The 16,740-nt window shown below is 33.2% G+C and overlaps 2 protein-coding genes across 4 annotated transcripts in view; one reads left to right on the top strand and one right to left on the bottom strand.

Annotated features, from left to right (window-relative positions):
- Positions 1-12,361, bottom strand: part of LOC125652236 (uncharacterized) — a 35,652-nt gene extending 23,291 nt beyond the window's left edge. Inside the window, exons 1-2 of the mRNA XM_048881276.2 lie at positions 12,064-12,361; positions 9,568-9,619 (exon numbers count right to left, since the gene is read on the bottom strand). Coding sequence (XP_048737233.1) covers positions 9,568-9,619; positions 12,064-12,069 — 58 coding nt within the window. The 5' untranslated portion in view covers positions 12,070-12,361. The remainder of the gene's footprint in view (positions 1-9,567; positions 9,620-12,063) is intronic.
- The window catches only part of LOC125652232 (PHD finger protein 10-like), a 47,490-nt gene that overhangs the window by 14,456 nt on the left and 16,294 nt on the right, over positions 1-16,740 (top strand). For all 3 annotated transcript variants that reach the window (XM_048881262.2, XM_048881264.2, XM_048881265.2), the window contains exons 6-10: positions 10,278-10,345; positions 11,504-11,572; positions 12,910-13,038; positions 13,513-13,622; positions 14,482-14,614. In XM_048881262.2, coding sequence (XP_048737219.2) covers positions 10,278-10,345; positions 11,504-11,572; positions 12,910-13,038; positions 13,513-13,622; positions 14,482-14,614 — 509 coding nt within the window. The remainder of the gene's footprint in view (positions 1-10,277; positions 10,346-11,503; positions 11,573-12,909; positions 13,039-13,512; positions 13,623-14,481; positions 14,615-16,740) is intronic.

Genomic DNA, 16,740 nt, shown 5'->3' with positions numbered 1-16,740 from the left:
ACAAAATACACAATTTATTATGTTTCATTGTATAGAAATCAATATACACCAAAACTGAAATCTTCACAATCAACAAAAATTCAGGTTAACTCAGCCAACAGTGTACATGAAGCTTAGTTAACTTTAACTAACAGTTAACTTGCCATTACCTTGAACATTTATATAGCATTAAGTTGAAGTTAACTGTCAGTTAAACTTAACTAACTTTTGTGCAACTGGACCCTGTTATAGATTAACTAATGGTGTACAACATAGTGTTATAGATTAAATAACAGTGTACAACAGAGTGTTATAAATTAACTAACGGTGTACAACAGAGTGTTATAGATTAACTAACGGTGTACAACAGAGTGTTATAGATTAACTAACAGTGTACAACAGAGTGTTATAGATTAACTAACGGTGTACAACAGAGTGTTATAGATTAACTAACGGTGTACAACAGAGTGTTATAGATTAACTAACGGTGTACAACAGAGTGTTATAGATTAACTAACGGTGTACAACAGAGTGTTATAGCTTAACTAATGGTGTTCAACAGAGTGTTTTAGATTAATTAACGGTGTACAACAGTGTTATAGATTAACTAATGGTGTACAACAGTATGTTATAGACAATGTTGCAGCTGTTTCTAAAAATAGAAAAATATTTAAAATCATATCAAAATGGTACTCCACCTACAGTTTTTGTATGATTTCAAATCCAGGTTCTATTTTTTATTTTGGGTCTTGGTGATAATGGGTGTTTCTGAAGCCCTGTAAAACTACAGACTTGATTAAGACTTCTTGCTATTGTTTTGTAAAGTTTATGCTCATGTAAGTATAGACTGTGGAGGTAACAGTTGAATGGTGACCTTTGGTAATTTGTTTCAAGATATTGTTCATCTTCTCAAAAACCTCAAAGTCAATTTTATTCAAACTTTCCACAAAGCATTATTTAGTAAAAAGGAATCAAGTGTTTTTGAATGAAGGGTCATGCCCCATTCCAAGGGGAGATAATGAAGAATTAGGGCAAGGTATTTTAACAATCTAATTAAAATCAGACTTCTTAGATCTGTGCCTATACTATGCGTAAGAAGATCTGACATAACCCGATTGGGGGTCATGTTCATGTACACTTTATGTTAGCCAATCATCGCGTCGCCTATGAAATCGCCGGTGTTCACAATTCAAGGAAAATGGCTGCGATTGTTTGGTTTGAAAGAAAACACATAACAGCTAGATGTGACATCAGAATGTACCGTTTACGTCGACTGGCGTTATATTCCTCGCGTTATTTGGGTAAACATCTTGAAAACTATTCAAATCGTACCCATCCCTATTCATACATAAATTGCAATTCACAATTGATATAATTTTGGTGTATTTTATATTGTACGTTTTGTTGTTTGTATGAACGGAATAGATTAGGCATTACTGCGAAAGTTTAAAATTCCTTATGTGAGAACATGCACACAATTTTATAGTGTGGAATAAACTTCGTGGGAGAGAGATTACTGCAACTTGTTTACGAATTGCCGGGAACCACCTAAATAGCCATCATTGTCTGTATGGCGCAATCTGACTGGCTGATAGTTCTCATGAATATTCCAAGCGAAAGGTCATGCAGACATGACCCCCTATGGGGTTATGTCAGATCCTTTTGTAGCGATTGTGAGCGTATCTTAGGATCTGATTTTAATTAGATTGGGTATTTTAAAAGTCTTTTTAAGAACCACCAAATTAATAAAGCTAAAACTTGAGAGTAAGAATCAAGTTTGTTAACATCATGACCGCTGCGGGGGAGAATGGGGCCACAAGAAAGTTTCAAGTTTTTTTTTTTTTTTTTTTTTACAAAGAATACAATAAAACACACTTATAATGAATACACTTATAACAAATTCACTTATTGTAAAGTGATATCTATTTCCCTTGAAAGGAAAATAACAAACTTTTATTGGATATAACAAAGTTTTGTTGATTTAACAAAATGTTCTTTCGCTTGCCCTGGCGGTTTGTCTTAATTGTGTTTTACTGTATTTAGTAATCTTTTCGAAAATCTTCTCTAGAACCAAAAGGGTACAATTTCCAAATTAATATGCAAGCATTCTGTAGTAGTGTAGATTCACACAGGGCTAGTTCAAAATAGGGGCTTATTACACTGTAATATAGGACATCTCAAGAACGACCAGGAAACAATATGTAAAATCAATATGCAATCATACTTATATAATGTACAGACAAGTTCATCACTGGAGTCTGAATAGGATCAAAAAGGGGTTTCCAATTTTACATAGATGATATACAGGAAAATTCTCTATTCCCTTCAAAACAACCACAAGGGTACTAGATGTCAAATTAATATACTAGCTAGCATCCTTATGAAGTGATTACATCTTGACTCTTGGAGTCTGCTGGGCCAGGAGTTTGAAGTTTTACATTGGAGCACATAGGAATATACATTGTACATGTACTTTAAAAATCTTTTTCTCAACATCCAGAATCATAGTATAAATTCCAGGTTGTTCACACCATGGACCAAGAGTTCAAGGTGGGGTCACTTAGGTGGGCATTGTGGCCCATGAACCAGGTTTTTTTTTAAATGCAAAAATGACTTCATTTTGATGTATATGATTCCAAGATATGGTTATCCAGAATTTTGAAATTTTGATAAAAAAGTGCATATTTTCTTCCACAATTAAAGGGACTGGTGCATGTTTTTTTTAAATTATTTTTTTTATTTTTTGATCTTATAAACATCAAAAACACAACTCATTTAATGTTGATAGCCTCTGAATGCAAGAATAAAAGCAATGTTTTAGCCTTAAAAATATGTATTACGTAAACAAAGACTTTAGTCTTTTTATGTTATAAACAACCAGTGAAATATTAATTTTCTAATTGAAGGCATCTTAATTTTGCACAGTCAAAAATTAAACTTTTAGATGTCAGACACATTTTACCTAAAGAATACTTGAAATGTGATAAATAAAATAAACTTAGATAGACAAATTATTTGTAAACAATCTTTGTTTACAAAACAAATGATAAACTCTCTGAAATGAGCTTCTGTGATAGTGTATAACCTTAATTTTTTTGTGAACTCTTTTAAACACATTAGACAGTAGATTTTGATCATTAAATGTGAAAAATAAAATTTGGGGGAAATTGTGAATCAGTCCCTTTAAAGAGTGACATCATGAACAATTGATTAATGCTTTCCCTGCATAAAGATCTGCATAAATATCTTTTGAAGATCTAAAAAGATTTAATTTAAATTATGGAAATTTCAAAAAAAAATTTAAGACTGAATATAAAAAATATTAACATTTACATTTTACGGTAAGTGCATAAAGGTAACAGATTAAAAAAAAGAGATAGTACAATAGTTAGTCATTAAATGTATGAAAGTAGATTTTCTCTGTTACTTATCACCGTACGTAAAAAGGTAAATTTTATGACATCTGGTTCATTACTGGCACATGTTGTCTTTATGATTTGGAAATTTGACATATATATTTGTAATATTATATAGTTAATGAAATATATGTATCAAATTTTAAAAATTTCATTCTGAGGAGCCAACATTTTACCAATCAATTTTCTTGAGACATCACAAGTAAAATAATGTTTCTAAAAATTTTGTTGTTGAAAAAATGAAGGCACAAAATGTATTATCATCCCTTAACTTTTTGAATTAATGCCAGTATAATTTTGTGTAATAGTTGAAACTGAATAAACTAATGTGCCACCCTAACAAAATTGTTTTGCATTTTATCTTTAAGTAAGACTTTGGAATTTCATGTGTATTTTACAAACATTAAAAAAAAACCCCTCCAGTCTGCTGAATCAAAGGAAATAACTATTGACCTGTTAGCTTTATATTATAGAATAATTGTGTTGAATTGATTTACTAAACAATGTTTATGTATACATTATTCAGCATAGGAAGTGGATTACGTGAAATTATATTTAATGACCATGTCTTACATTGTAAACAAATATTAAAAGATCAATTGGCCTTTCAACTTACCAGTTGTTTGCAGTTTCGCTGTCCTCATCTATGCCGACAGTCTTTGCTTTCAATTATTAGCTGTCGGTATACCTAGCAAATTTTATACCCCACCCAACACAATGGGATAAAGGTATGATGCAGGAAATGAATGGCTGCTTTGAAATCTAATATTTGTCACTAAATATTAATCATCTCAGCATTACCTATTAGGAATTGGATGGAAACTTGTTTGCTTCAAGCTGAGACTGTTAACAAGTAAAATAAAATCAAAGTGGCAAGACTCCCTGGTTAGATTTGGTGGAGAACTGGGGCTGGGCATCGTAACAGCTGATCATTATTGTATACTCATTTCAAAATTTCAATTGAACTAATTTGATTAATGACAAAATTTCAGGACAATTTGTATTACCAAAGTTTAGTGATCACGGCCTGGAATCTAACCCATCTGTCCATCTATAGTACCACTATAGACTCAATAGTATACATTTATAAAACAAAAGTGATGGGGATTCAATATTTTATATGGTGGATCCAAGCAAAATGAGGAGTGGTAATGATAATACTTCTATATCTGTTATTTATACATGATTGCACAGTTAAATACAAGAAATTAGTTGACATTGTGTTCCCATAGTTGAAATATGCAGATAGTGTTTATATTTTATTCTTTTATTATCTATTCTATTTTACTGATAAGATTAGTCCAATTTAGAACTGTAGTGAGCTAGTACATCATCATCTCTCTCTCTCTCTTTCTCTCTCTCTCTCTCTCTCTCTCTCTCTCTCTCTTTCTCTCTCTCTCTCTCTGTGTGTGTGTATGTGTTAGAATTGAAATCTGTATAAATGAGGTTTCTTAATTCATTTGCAGTAATGCTACTATACATAAATATCTAGGTTTCATTTGATTTTCATTGACAAGTATAAGGTGGCCTCACCCTCATGTGATGCCATAGGTCTTTGCAAAATCTTTATTTAATTAAACTTTGGAAATATATCTTTATGGGGAATTTTATTAACTGTGTATAATAAAAAATATGGCAAACTGTTTTATACTGGAAAAGTTTATATATATTACATATATATTTTTTATATTTCTTTGACATAAATATATATATTTTATGAATAATCAATTATCTATATAAAAAAATATACCAAGGGCAATGACTCCTATGCTGGCATTTTCTCTAATTGTATGTCTGTTATATAGTTATTACCCTGATGTCCACAATTATTATTATCTCCTCTTCAAAGGGGTGACATATTGGTTTTTGTAAGTTTTCTTCGTCTTCAAACCAGATTTTGTCGAAACCGTAACTTGAGAACCCTTTGACATTAAGTCTTGAAAACTTCGAACATAAAGAGATGGTATTAGGGAGGGGTGCATGACACCAAATATTTTTCACCTTGACCGGCCATTTGTAAAGTGAGGGTCAATGTTTTGCATGAGAACCTAGTCCAGACCATAAGTAGAGAACCCTTCTGACTTGTAACATTGAAAGAGGACATTAAGACAAGATGCACTGTTCCATGTTTGTTTTAACTTGACCTTTTTCTTCATTGAAGTTAAGAAAAATGTGACACAGTCATAACTGTAGTAAAACTTGAAAGTTGAAAGCTGAGATGCACTGCATTGCAATTTTTGACCGTGACAATTTCAAGGTCAAATTATAAAAATACCAAAAAGGATCATAACTTGAGAACTCTTTGACATTAAGACTTCAAACTTGGAACATGAAGAGGTGATATTAGGGAGGGCATGCCACTTTTTTTTTTCCTTGCCTCATTTATAAAGTGAAAGTCAATCTTTTGCATCAGAAGCTGGTCCAGGCCATATAGTGAAAGTCAATCTTTTGCATCAGAAGCTGGTCCAGGCCATAACTTCAGAACATTTTGACATTAGGACTTCAATCTTGAAACATTGGAAAAGGACATTAAGACAATATGCACTAGACCAAATTTTTTTTACCTTGACCCATTTCTTCATTCAAGGTCAAGTTAAGAAAAATACGACCTAGCCATAACTGTAGAACCTTTTGACATGAAGAATTGAAAGTTGAAGCACCCATCAAGGAGATAAGCTGAGATGCACTGCATTACTATTTTTAACCCTGACACATTTCTTCAAGGTCAAATTATAAAAATGCCTAAAAGCAGTCAAATGATTAAAAATGTGTTCATTTGTCAGTTAAATAACTTGCTAACCCTAAACATCAATACTTCATACTTAATTAGGAGTACAATTAGTTTTACAGTTATTGATGTAAGATGGATGATATTGACAAGACATTTACACTGGCCTTGATAGTGTCGGTGTCATACTCTTGCACTCATCATTGTTGCCCCATTATAAGAAAACCAAACTTTGAAGGGGAGACATCTGTTTTGTTTTGGGGGGGTTTTTTTTTGTTTAAAAGCAAAAAAAAAAAAAACAAAAAAAAAAAAAATCACCAAAAAACTATATCCAATAGTTTATATATCGGTATATTTATAAAATAGTTTTTTAGCTCACCTGAGCCGAAAACTCAAGTGAGCTTTTCTGATCACCTGTTGTCCATTGTCTGTCTGTCCATCTGTCTGTAAACTTTTTACATTTTCGACTTCTTCTCCAGAACCACTGGACCAAACTTGGCCAAAAGCATCCTTGGGTGAAGGGCTTTCATGTTAGTCAATGAAGGGCCATGCACCCTTCAAAGGGGATATAATCACAAAAATAGGGTGGGGTCATTTAAAAATCTTTTCAAGAACCACTGGGGCCGAAGAGCTCAAATTTACATGAAAGCTTCCTGACATGTACAGATTCAAGTTTGTTAAAATTATAACCCCTGAGGGTAGGATGGGGCCACAATAGAGGATCAAAGTTTTACATACAAATATATAGGAAAATCTTTAAAAATCTTCTTCTCAAGAACCACTGGGCCAGAAAAGCTGAGATTTACATGAAAGCTTCCTGAAACAGTGTAGATTCAAGTTTGTTAAAATCATGGTCCCCGGGGGTAGGATGGGGCCACAATAGGGTATCAAAGTTTTACATGCAAATATATAGAGAAAATCCTTAAAGATCTTCTTCTTAAGAACCACTGGGCCATGAAAGAAATTTACATGAAATCTTCCTGACATTGTGCAGATTGAAGTTTGTTAAAATCATGGCCCTTGGGAGTAGGATTGGGCCACAATAGGGATCAGAGTTTTACATACAAACATATAGGGAAATCTTGAAAAAATCTTCTCAAGAGGATCAAAGTTTTACATATACAAACATATAGGGAATCTTTTAAAAAACCTTCTTCTCAAGAACCACTGGGCCAGGAAGGTACAAATTTACATGAAAGTTTCCTGACATAGTGCAGATTCAAGTTTTTTCAAATCATGACCCCCCCCCCCCCCGGGTTAGGATGGGGCCACAATAGGGGATCAAAGTTTTACATGCAAATATATAGGGAAAATCTTCTCCAGAACCATTGGGCCATTTTGAATCAAACTTGATACAAGTCATCCTTCGGTGAAAATTATTCAAATTTGTTCAAATGAAGGGTCATGCCCCCTTCAAAGGGTAGGTAATCATAAAATTGCAAAAATAGGGTGGGGTCATTTAAAAAATTTCTTCTTAAGAACCGCTGGGCCAGGAAAGGTGAAATTTATATGAAAGCTTTAATAATTAATGAATTTTTAGTCTTTACCTTCGAAAAGTTTATTTTTCTGTTTAATGTTAGTTTTGCTCAAGCTTGTTTATTGCAAGGAACTGCTGCTCAGGTTAGCAATGTGGTCCATGGGCCTCTTGTTTTACTTTGAACCATCAATATTGATAAATCATATATGAGGGTTGTGCAACCTTAAGGTCAGTAGATAAAAAATTTCAAAATACCAATATTGCAAGGGGTGCCTCACTTAGCAGAACCCATGTTTAATTCTAGATTCATTGTAATTTAATCATTTATGACAAACAGGTTATTGAAAAAAGGGTTGGACCATATGGACCCTTAGATTTTTGAAGCGCACTATTCAATTCAATATTGTTCGTGTCAGTCATTTTTAGTGCTTTTTATATCCTTATTTATTCATGGTTCATACAGGGTCACAGAAAGTCATGGAATTTGGTTTTAGGTCTTGAAAAGTCATGGAATTTGGTTTTAGATCTTGAAAAGTCATGGAATTTCACTTTTTCCAGGTTTCAATTTTTGAAAAACTTCATAAATTAAGGTAAAAATCCTTTTAAATAAATCAATATCGTTTTGACTGATCTGGAACTACTAAAACTCCTGGGAAATGTATTTATTCTTCCAAGTGGTAGCGTAAGTTTAAGTGGGTCAGGGCTGTTAAGAGTAATAGACAGAGGACGTTCTGGATGACGTGTTTGAAGGAGGCGGGTATAGGAAACATGGGGGTGGGGGCACTGACTCCTCATTGACGTTCAACGAAACATGTAAAACTTCAGAGAGAAGTGGATCAACGAGATTTGAGTAGTTTCATAAAAAATTACATTAAAGAGGAGAAAAGTTTAACTATTCCACCTCCTCCTAGCAGTAGTACTGGTAGTGCAGTTGATTCGGACACGAGGTCAACAAATGTAGTAACCAATCATTTGGAAGATAAAAAAAGAAGAAAAAACAAGCAGACGAGAAACTTGATCTTTTAAAGTTGTGCTAATTGAATCATGTTTGTATCTTCGAAAAAGGAGAGAAAAAAATCAGATAAAACTGTATATCCAGTTTGGTATATTTAATCACATAATATTCTTGTAAAATAATTGTCATAGTCATTAGTCCGTTGTCTGTCTTTGAGGTCATGGAAAATAGGTTGAGATCATGGAAAAGGCATGGAATTTGATGACTAAAATTCTGTACGAACCATGTTATTTGACCTCATATCTACAAATAGATCTGACACTTTGGATGTCAAGTGTTGTTGGTTTTTAGTGCTATATATATATATATATATAGAGAGAGAGAGAGAGAGAGAGAGAGAGCACTGGTCAACTTCAGTAACTGTAAATCACATTTTATTCAAGAGAATATTATTTACACGTAATTTTGTGAGACTAATTTAGTTCTCATGCTTAAACTCTTAAAAACTCTTACGCATGGAAGACTTCGGCATTGATTAAGCCTATAATGTTATGTCTCTTTACTCTTGTCAATGTGAATAAATGCATCATAATGTATGTATGCGAAAATAAGGTCTCGGGGGAAATAAAAGCTATTTACAGTATATCGAACTTTTGTCAAATTAAAAATTATTGTATATCAATATATCCAGAGTCGACTGTAGATCTGTTAGCGTTTTGTATTTTGGCTATAATAGTGAGGATTCTAGGCAATCTGATTAAAATCAGATCCTTGTATTCCACTTACGTAGATTGCTATAGTAGTATAAGTTTTTAATAAGCATTAAATGTGCATATACTATACGAGTATATTGATCTACGTGAGCGGATCATAGGATCTGATTTTAATCAGTTGGGATTCTAGAATAATTCAATTAAAAAATTTGCACCCCCTTTTTCTCTAAACCACCACAGAAGTCTTATTGATAGTGCATCAACTCAATGATGCTCTGAAATAGAGTATATAATTTCACCTGTCCAGGGGTGTGACATACTCTCTGTGGGGTACACAGCTGTTGATTTTACCTGAAACAAACAACAATAGGTAGAATACAACCAACCAACAGCCCTGCTGGCAAATCTAGAAATGATACACTCGGAGTGGACATTAAGCGTGCTGTATATGCCAGGTTATCAAATTTCGTTGTTTTTACACAAGGGCTTCAGAAACAGTTTTACTAATTATGGATATATCAGATATCAAATGTGATCCCCTATGTAATTATTCTGTATGGCTTCCCCACTAGCAAATAATTAAAAGCATGTATTGGAAATCTTTGCACAAAATGCATTTGTGTTACTTATAAATCTTATTACGTATTATACATTATATGTATTATTTTCATGGCAGCATGGAAATATGAAAATGAAAAGTAAGGGATTTCCATCCCATTAACCCCATAAACTTAAATTGAAAATAAGATACAACATATCTTATGATGTAAATGGATGCACATGCTTTAATTGTAACTAGGATTTGTATTTAGTAAAATGTTCTCGATAAACTGTAAGGGAAAAAAAATTCTATCTAATATATATTATTAACACAAATAGATGTTATCAGCACCATAATTATCAAAATTTCCATGATTGCTACATGTAAGTATTATCAGTGGCAGAATATTGTCACTCTAAGAAAGTATTCACATTATAGTTAAGAACTATTTCCTTCCTGAAATTGCAGGGTTGACAGCACTTAAAAGTGATGAAGTGTGTGACCTGATGCACAAAGATTATCCAGTCATGTACCAGGTACGGAAGCAACAATCACGATTATCCCGCGGGAATTTCTTATAGTAGGAAATAAGGATTTATTGGGAATTATCGAAATTATATTCCTTATTTACATGGGTTTTTTATTTTCAATATTTGCTAGCAGAAATGGAATTGAATAATTCCTAGTCAAGAATACTTAATTGGAAATCATGTTTGTAATCTTTTTAACAATAAATTGTTATGATAGAAATGAGTATGCATATTTCACAACATATACTGTGTAACAGGTACATTGTATTTTCTGTGGTTGTCCATTTTTTGTGGATATGAAAAATCCACAAAAATTGCTTTAGGAGCATAACAAAGCTTCCTTTTTAGGGAAGTCGTTGTGGCCGAGTGGACTTACGCACTGGTTTGACAATCTTGCTAGGCGGTGGGTGCTGTACGTCGCTGGTTCGACCCCGGGCTGGGGCGAAAATTTTCAGTACCTAGTTGTGATTATTTAGTGCTTTATATATTAATTAATTGATTTTCACATGTATCGTTTAGATCCTAGGGGTAAAGGTAAGGTTGGGTGTTATAATTGTTTGTTTGTGCTTTATATTAAATATTCTATACAATTGCATCGAGAGATCCACTCTCCTTATAAAATATCTTAAACACTGAATAACACAACGACTGTGTGGGATTGCATCAGTGTGTATAAGTAGCGCTTTAGGAGCATAACAAAGCTTCCTTTTTAGGGAAGTTGTTGTGGCCGAGTGGACTTACGCATCGGTTTGACAATCTTACTAGGCGGTGGGTGCCGTACGTCGCTGGTTCGACCCCGGGCTGGGGCGAAAATTTTCAGTACCTAGTTGTGATTATTTAGTGCTTTATATATATATATATATATATATATATATATATATATATAAATATATCGACACATATAGGTATAGATAAGTATAATGCAACCGCAGAAATTGGAAACGGCTCGCATCACAAAATTTTCCACCCAAAGAAAATACCCGTTATACAGTATCATTCTTAAGCATCATGTTGGAATCCATGATTTATTGTAAAAATTAAGTATCATGAAGTAAATTTTTGACATTATACTGCACTATATAAAAATAATTAGTATAAAGTTAACTTTAAAATGAAAGACTGGGGTATACTAGAATACAGAGTGTAGATGTTGTTTGCTTCTAGGAATATGCAGAGGTTTTACATGAACGTCAAAAACAGAAAATCAGCGAAAAGCACAAGGAATATGAAGTGGTAAGAATTTGCTTATTTTATAGCATTTATAGTATCTCATGAGGAAATAGGAAATATCAAACATTATTCTTTTTCACACACACACACACACATGCATGCCTACATGTACACCCAAAAAAGCATGATGCTCAATAGTTAAATTTTTTTGGAGTGAAGGGATGTAATTACATTCAATATACATATAGTATGATATATATATATATATATTAGTACTGTTTGCAAATAGAGTGGGACTTTAGATTTTATTCAGTTTAGCCCCTAGTGAGTCAGTTTACAGAGGCAGCCTACACTGCAATGAATTTCAATCATTTATTGAAGTTAAACCTGAATTGATTATCAGCACATATTAATTGTACTACAATCAAAAGTCATTGAAAACATTTGGGGGAAAACAGAAAACTAGTTACCAGTGATGTGGCATTAACTGAATATGATCTGAATGAGTGACAGATGTATTTAGCTGGGAATGGTGGTAAAAGATTTATACGTACAAGCATGGTATTTGATGTCAATCCTGTCTGGTTTTCCTGCTGTGAATTTTTTCTTTTTTCCTCACCTATTCCAGTCTCATGAAATGGGAATCAAGTAAACAGTTTGGGTGTCCCAGTTGTTTATTGTAGTGTATTAGGATTTTTCAAAGAACAATTCACAAGACTATTCTTTCCGGAAAATGACGCTTTTGAGGTATTTTTTGTGAGTAGGGTGTCACCATGACAATGCACTTTCGGAACATAAAAACAATGACCTCATTTAATTTGTCCTAACCACTTCCTCATATCAGGAAAAAAAAATCAGACATCCTCCTCTCATGCACGCCTCATAACTTGGGGTTTTCCGTTTCTAGTATGTAACTGCTTTAAGGATGTCAAATACTGTCTTTGACATCATTTGTGGTTTACTGTGTTTTGTTAGGGTGTTTTTATAAGGATTTCATTGTCTGACAGATAAACATGAAGCTCTCTCTGATATCTGTGGTTGACATCACAAATGGAAATATTTATGTAAAGCTTCACTAGCTGCAGTGTTTGATTTTTCCCTGAATGCTTTTTACTGATATTGACCTGAATTCAGAAAAACATGGAGGCCAATTTCAGATTTGGAAAGTAAGAATTCTTCAAATAGAATTGTAAAATCAAATATCACCCATCCACACTCTTATTCAATGGAATATTACAAATATATCCTGACAATACACAGAAAGTATAGTTTCAAAGTCTTTCATTTAACATCATGTAGCAGGGACATGTCTTGACAGATATTTTTTGATTTATGTACCATTGCTCAATATTGCTCATGGTGCTTTGAAATTTGTGTGTATCAGTATCCCTATTTCACAGCCCAAGTTGGAAAAGAGCAAGATGAACATGTACTTTAAGAAAGCCATGAAGTCTGCAGCAGAGTGGAATTCAAACTTTCAAAAGGAACGTAGAGAAGAGAGAAAGGCCTACCTTGATCTTCAAACTTTTGTAAGCGTGCTCTTGTAAATCAATTAGATTTCATGAAACTTGATTTCTGTAATTTCGCCTTATTCGAGTTTTTTTTTCTTCTTGTTTTGCAAGACCTGTTTTTAAAAAAAAAAATTCAATTTTGCTCATCACTTTGTAAGTTATGAACCCTATTTTTGCATCAAGGCAACCTCAGCATTGAATGCAAAAATAGAATTTTCATGACTAAAATTCTGATTTGCAGAGTTCATTATACTTTTAGGATGACAGGGAGAAAAACAAAGGCTCTCATAATCTCAGATTTTTAAAATTGTATATTATTAATATACATGTATATTTTTGATATATTGGTTTACAAGTGTTTTGATTATTAGTTTAAGAAAGATGTGTAAGCATTATCACAATTTAAGCTCAGGTGTGGTATCGATTGTTAGTTTGACTCGGCCAACACATGTAGAGAGTTATATGTAAGTTCATTGATGGGTATAATTTCAGAATATCCACTATCCCAAGGGCCGCTTCAAGGTGTTACCCAGAGAAATGACTGTGCCCAACACATACCCAGTCTCACTAATACCCGGACAGTACCAGAATTACTTCAAAAGGTGTGGATCTAACAGTTTAGGGATTGATGATGTGTGTATGTCTGTATCTGAGGAGAGACAACTTGATCTCTGAAGTTAAAAGACCTAAGACTGAGTAATGAAGACAAGGATTTGTTGCTTTATGCCATGAATGAAAGGGATAAGAAGAGGGGGGGGGGGGAGTCAGATGTGGTGACCTAAAATTTTCACGTAAACTCTACTATTGTTATTAGTATACAGATATACATATAGTGGTTTTTTTTTACCTATGAGTCACATTTCATGTCAAAGGAAATGTTTTATAGTAATTACAAACATAGGACCACTTTGTACTGACATATTTAGTACCTTGTAATGGATTGCATTGAAGAGGAGAGTGGCAAAACGTGTGCACATTATTTCAATTGCTCCTAATAACCTCCTGCAAAAATATCAAATATGAACAAGGGTATTCCATGATAAATACAGGATTTACTATCTATTTTTTCAAAAATTATAAGTAGTTTCCTATCAAATGTACTTAGAAAGCCAAGTTCAAGAGAACTTGGTTGTTTATTTTGGTAAGTTAATATAGTATGACAGTTCAGTATTTCCCGAAATGAGTAATGCTTGAAATATCTATATGACGATTCTGTATTATCATTAAGATCTGAAGTGTGTTTTGATGGTGCCATTGACAGAGAGTGTAAAAGGGGAACATTCCTACACTCAATATGATGCAGAATTGTGTATATGGACTAACAGGATGCTTTTTTTATTTGTTAAACAATTCACTCGATGGTCACTTTCCTGGAAAAATGGGTTTAATTCATTGAAGGTCTATTTTGATTAAGATTAATCCAAATGATGGATGTTGAGTTGATTCCAATTAATTTTATAGGTACTCATCTGATGAGATTAAGTATTTCCCTATGAACACAGCCATGTTTAATCCCCCCAAACGAATGGGGACAACGCTGGCAAATCCCAAGGAGCAGGCGGAGCCCGAGACGGCCTCAGAGGAAGATGATAATGTTTGTATTTGTGTCCAGTGTCACTGCACCCCTCCTCGTATACAACATGTAATGCTTCCTTAACACTCAAACACAACAATATTGTAAAGTGCACGTTCGTTCCATCATCAATGTGTTACTTATGAAGCATGTTATAGATTCCTTATGAAGAGCAAGATCTTATTCAACTACAATTTCACGAGGTGCATCTCGTGAAATTTCAAAAAATTTTGTACTGATTTTATCATTGTAATTTTGAGTTTAGATATAAAAGTAACTTGTTAGAATGGAAAATACTAGCTAATGAAGATTATTTTAATTTGACATAGAGAAACAATCTTGTAAATATAAATACTTGTGCAATATTATGTGAGGAATTGATAATAGACGATTAATTAAAGAAATAAATTTCATTTTTGAAAATATATGAGAGTATGTCAGTTAACACTTCATGAAAAGTATGCTGTCATGAAACATTGCAGTTCATACCTTCATGTATTTTCAAAATAAAAATTTATGTCTTATAATTATTCATATTCTACTTTCATTTCTATTGAAATTATCAGCTGTTAAAATAGAGTACTACATTTAGGCCAATTAGAATTAATTGATAGATTATGATCCCTGCCCGCCCCTCAAAAAAGGGCTCACCCTGATTTTTTTTTTTTTTTTTCACAAAAATTACGATTTCAAACAAACTTGCTTCCCAGTGACATGAGTAAATGATTTAAGTCACAGAATATTGGTTTCATATCTTATACCAAGGATTCTTTGAATTTTCATGTAAATTAACTTGATGTGTGATGCCTTTTGTCTTTACGTACTTTTTTTCTCTCGGGGAAATAAAATTTAAAAAATAAAACCCTCCCACCCGCCCCATATTTTTTTGTGACCCTGGATGATAATCTACTAATTAAGTTGAATTGGCCTTATCAAGATTCACAAGTACATTGTTAACAATTTCTGCACATTCAACAGGAAATACCTATTATTACAGTTTATAAAGATATCAAAGGCAAAAACATCAGAAATGTAAATATTTTCTGCTATTACAGAAATTACTCTGTAACATTGTCAGTCTGTACCTGGTTATGTTAACCCAAGAATTTAGTTTGGCTTGAAATTAGATAAACAAGGTCAATATCAATGTTCACTAACCTATCAACGGTCAATATCAATGTTCACTAACCTATGTAAGGTCAATATCAATGTTCACTAAACTAACCTACAAAAGACCACTTTCAATTCACATCAACCTACAGCAGGCCAATTGTGATGCACACCAACGAACAACAGAACAATTTGAATGTTCACCAACCTCTTGAAGAGAAGCGTATCTTAATAAGAAGAAAATGATATACAGTGGAGCTTCGGTAATCCGGACGCTTCACCTTCCGGACGATTTTTCTATGGAACGGAATTTTTATATGTTATTTTACATCATTAATCCAGAAATTCGCGTTCCGGATCCGGACGGTCATCTTTTTACTACAAAACGTTAAAATTCATTGAAAATTGTACCATTAATCCGGACAGTAAATTTTTTGAGGAAAGGTCTTTGTCGGACAATTTTAGCAAGGTGTAAATTATAAAGAAAAGGAACCAAACTGTCTAATTGAAGCGATTACCTGTACCCTGTCAACAATTCCCTTTGATTAGGTGGTGTGTGATGATATGTCAGTTTGACGTACGGTACGTGCCGATCGAGACATTGTATTGCCAATCTATGCACATAAGATTTGTATTGCGTGTAGTGTTGAAATTTTGTAAATGAATCTGTAGCATATTATTTAATAGTCTTGATCTAATAGTATTGATAAAATAAACATCATTCCGTAATGATATGTTTTATTGAACTGCTACACATATCAGTTGTGCTGATTCGTAAATTGATATCGGCTTATTCAAATCTAAAGAATGTAGATTACTAGTATACATCTAGATTCTGGATTTTACACTGTTGATTGGCGTGAAATATACATGTATGTTCGTGCACATGTGTATGTAGTAAGTTTTGAATGTTTAGAATGGCACGCATGTAGAATGTACCTGTGTACGATTGATTCTTGTTACGTTGGTTTATTGCTTTCGAATTTTTAAACTCTAGGTAGAAGTGAGAAAATTACCATTTTAAGGAAAATGACAAT

This window comes from Ostrea edulis, chromosome 5, assembly GCF_947568905.1.
Source record: "Ostrea edulis chromosome 5, xbOstEdul1.1, whole genome shotgun sequence".
Classification (NCBI taxonomy): Eukaryota; Metazoa; Mollusca; class Bivalvia; order Ostreida; family Ostreidae; genus Ostrea; species Ostrea edulis.
The sequence above is the reverse complement of the archived record's forward strand: the minus strand, read 5'-3'. Positions and strand labels throughout refer to the sequence as shown.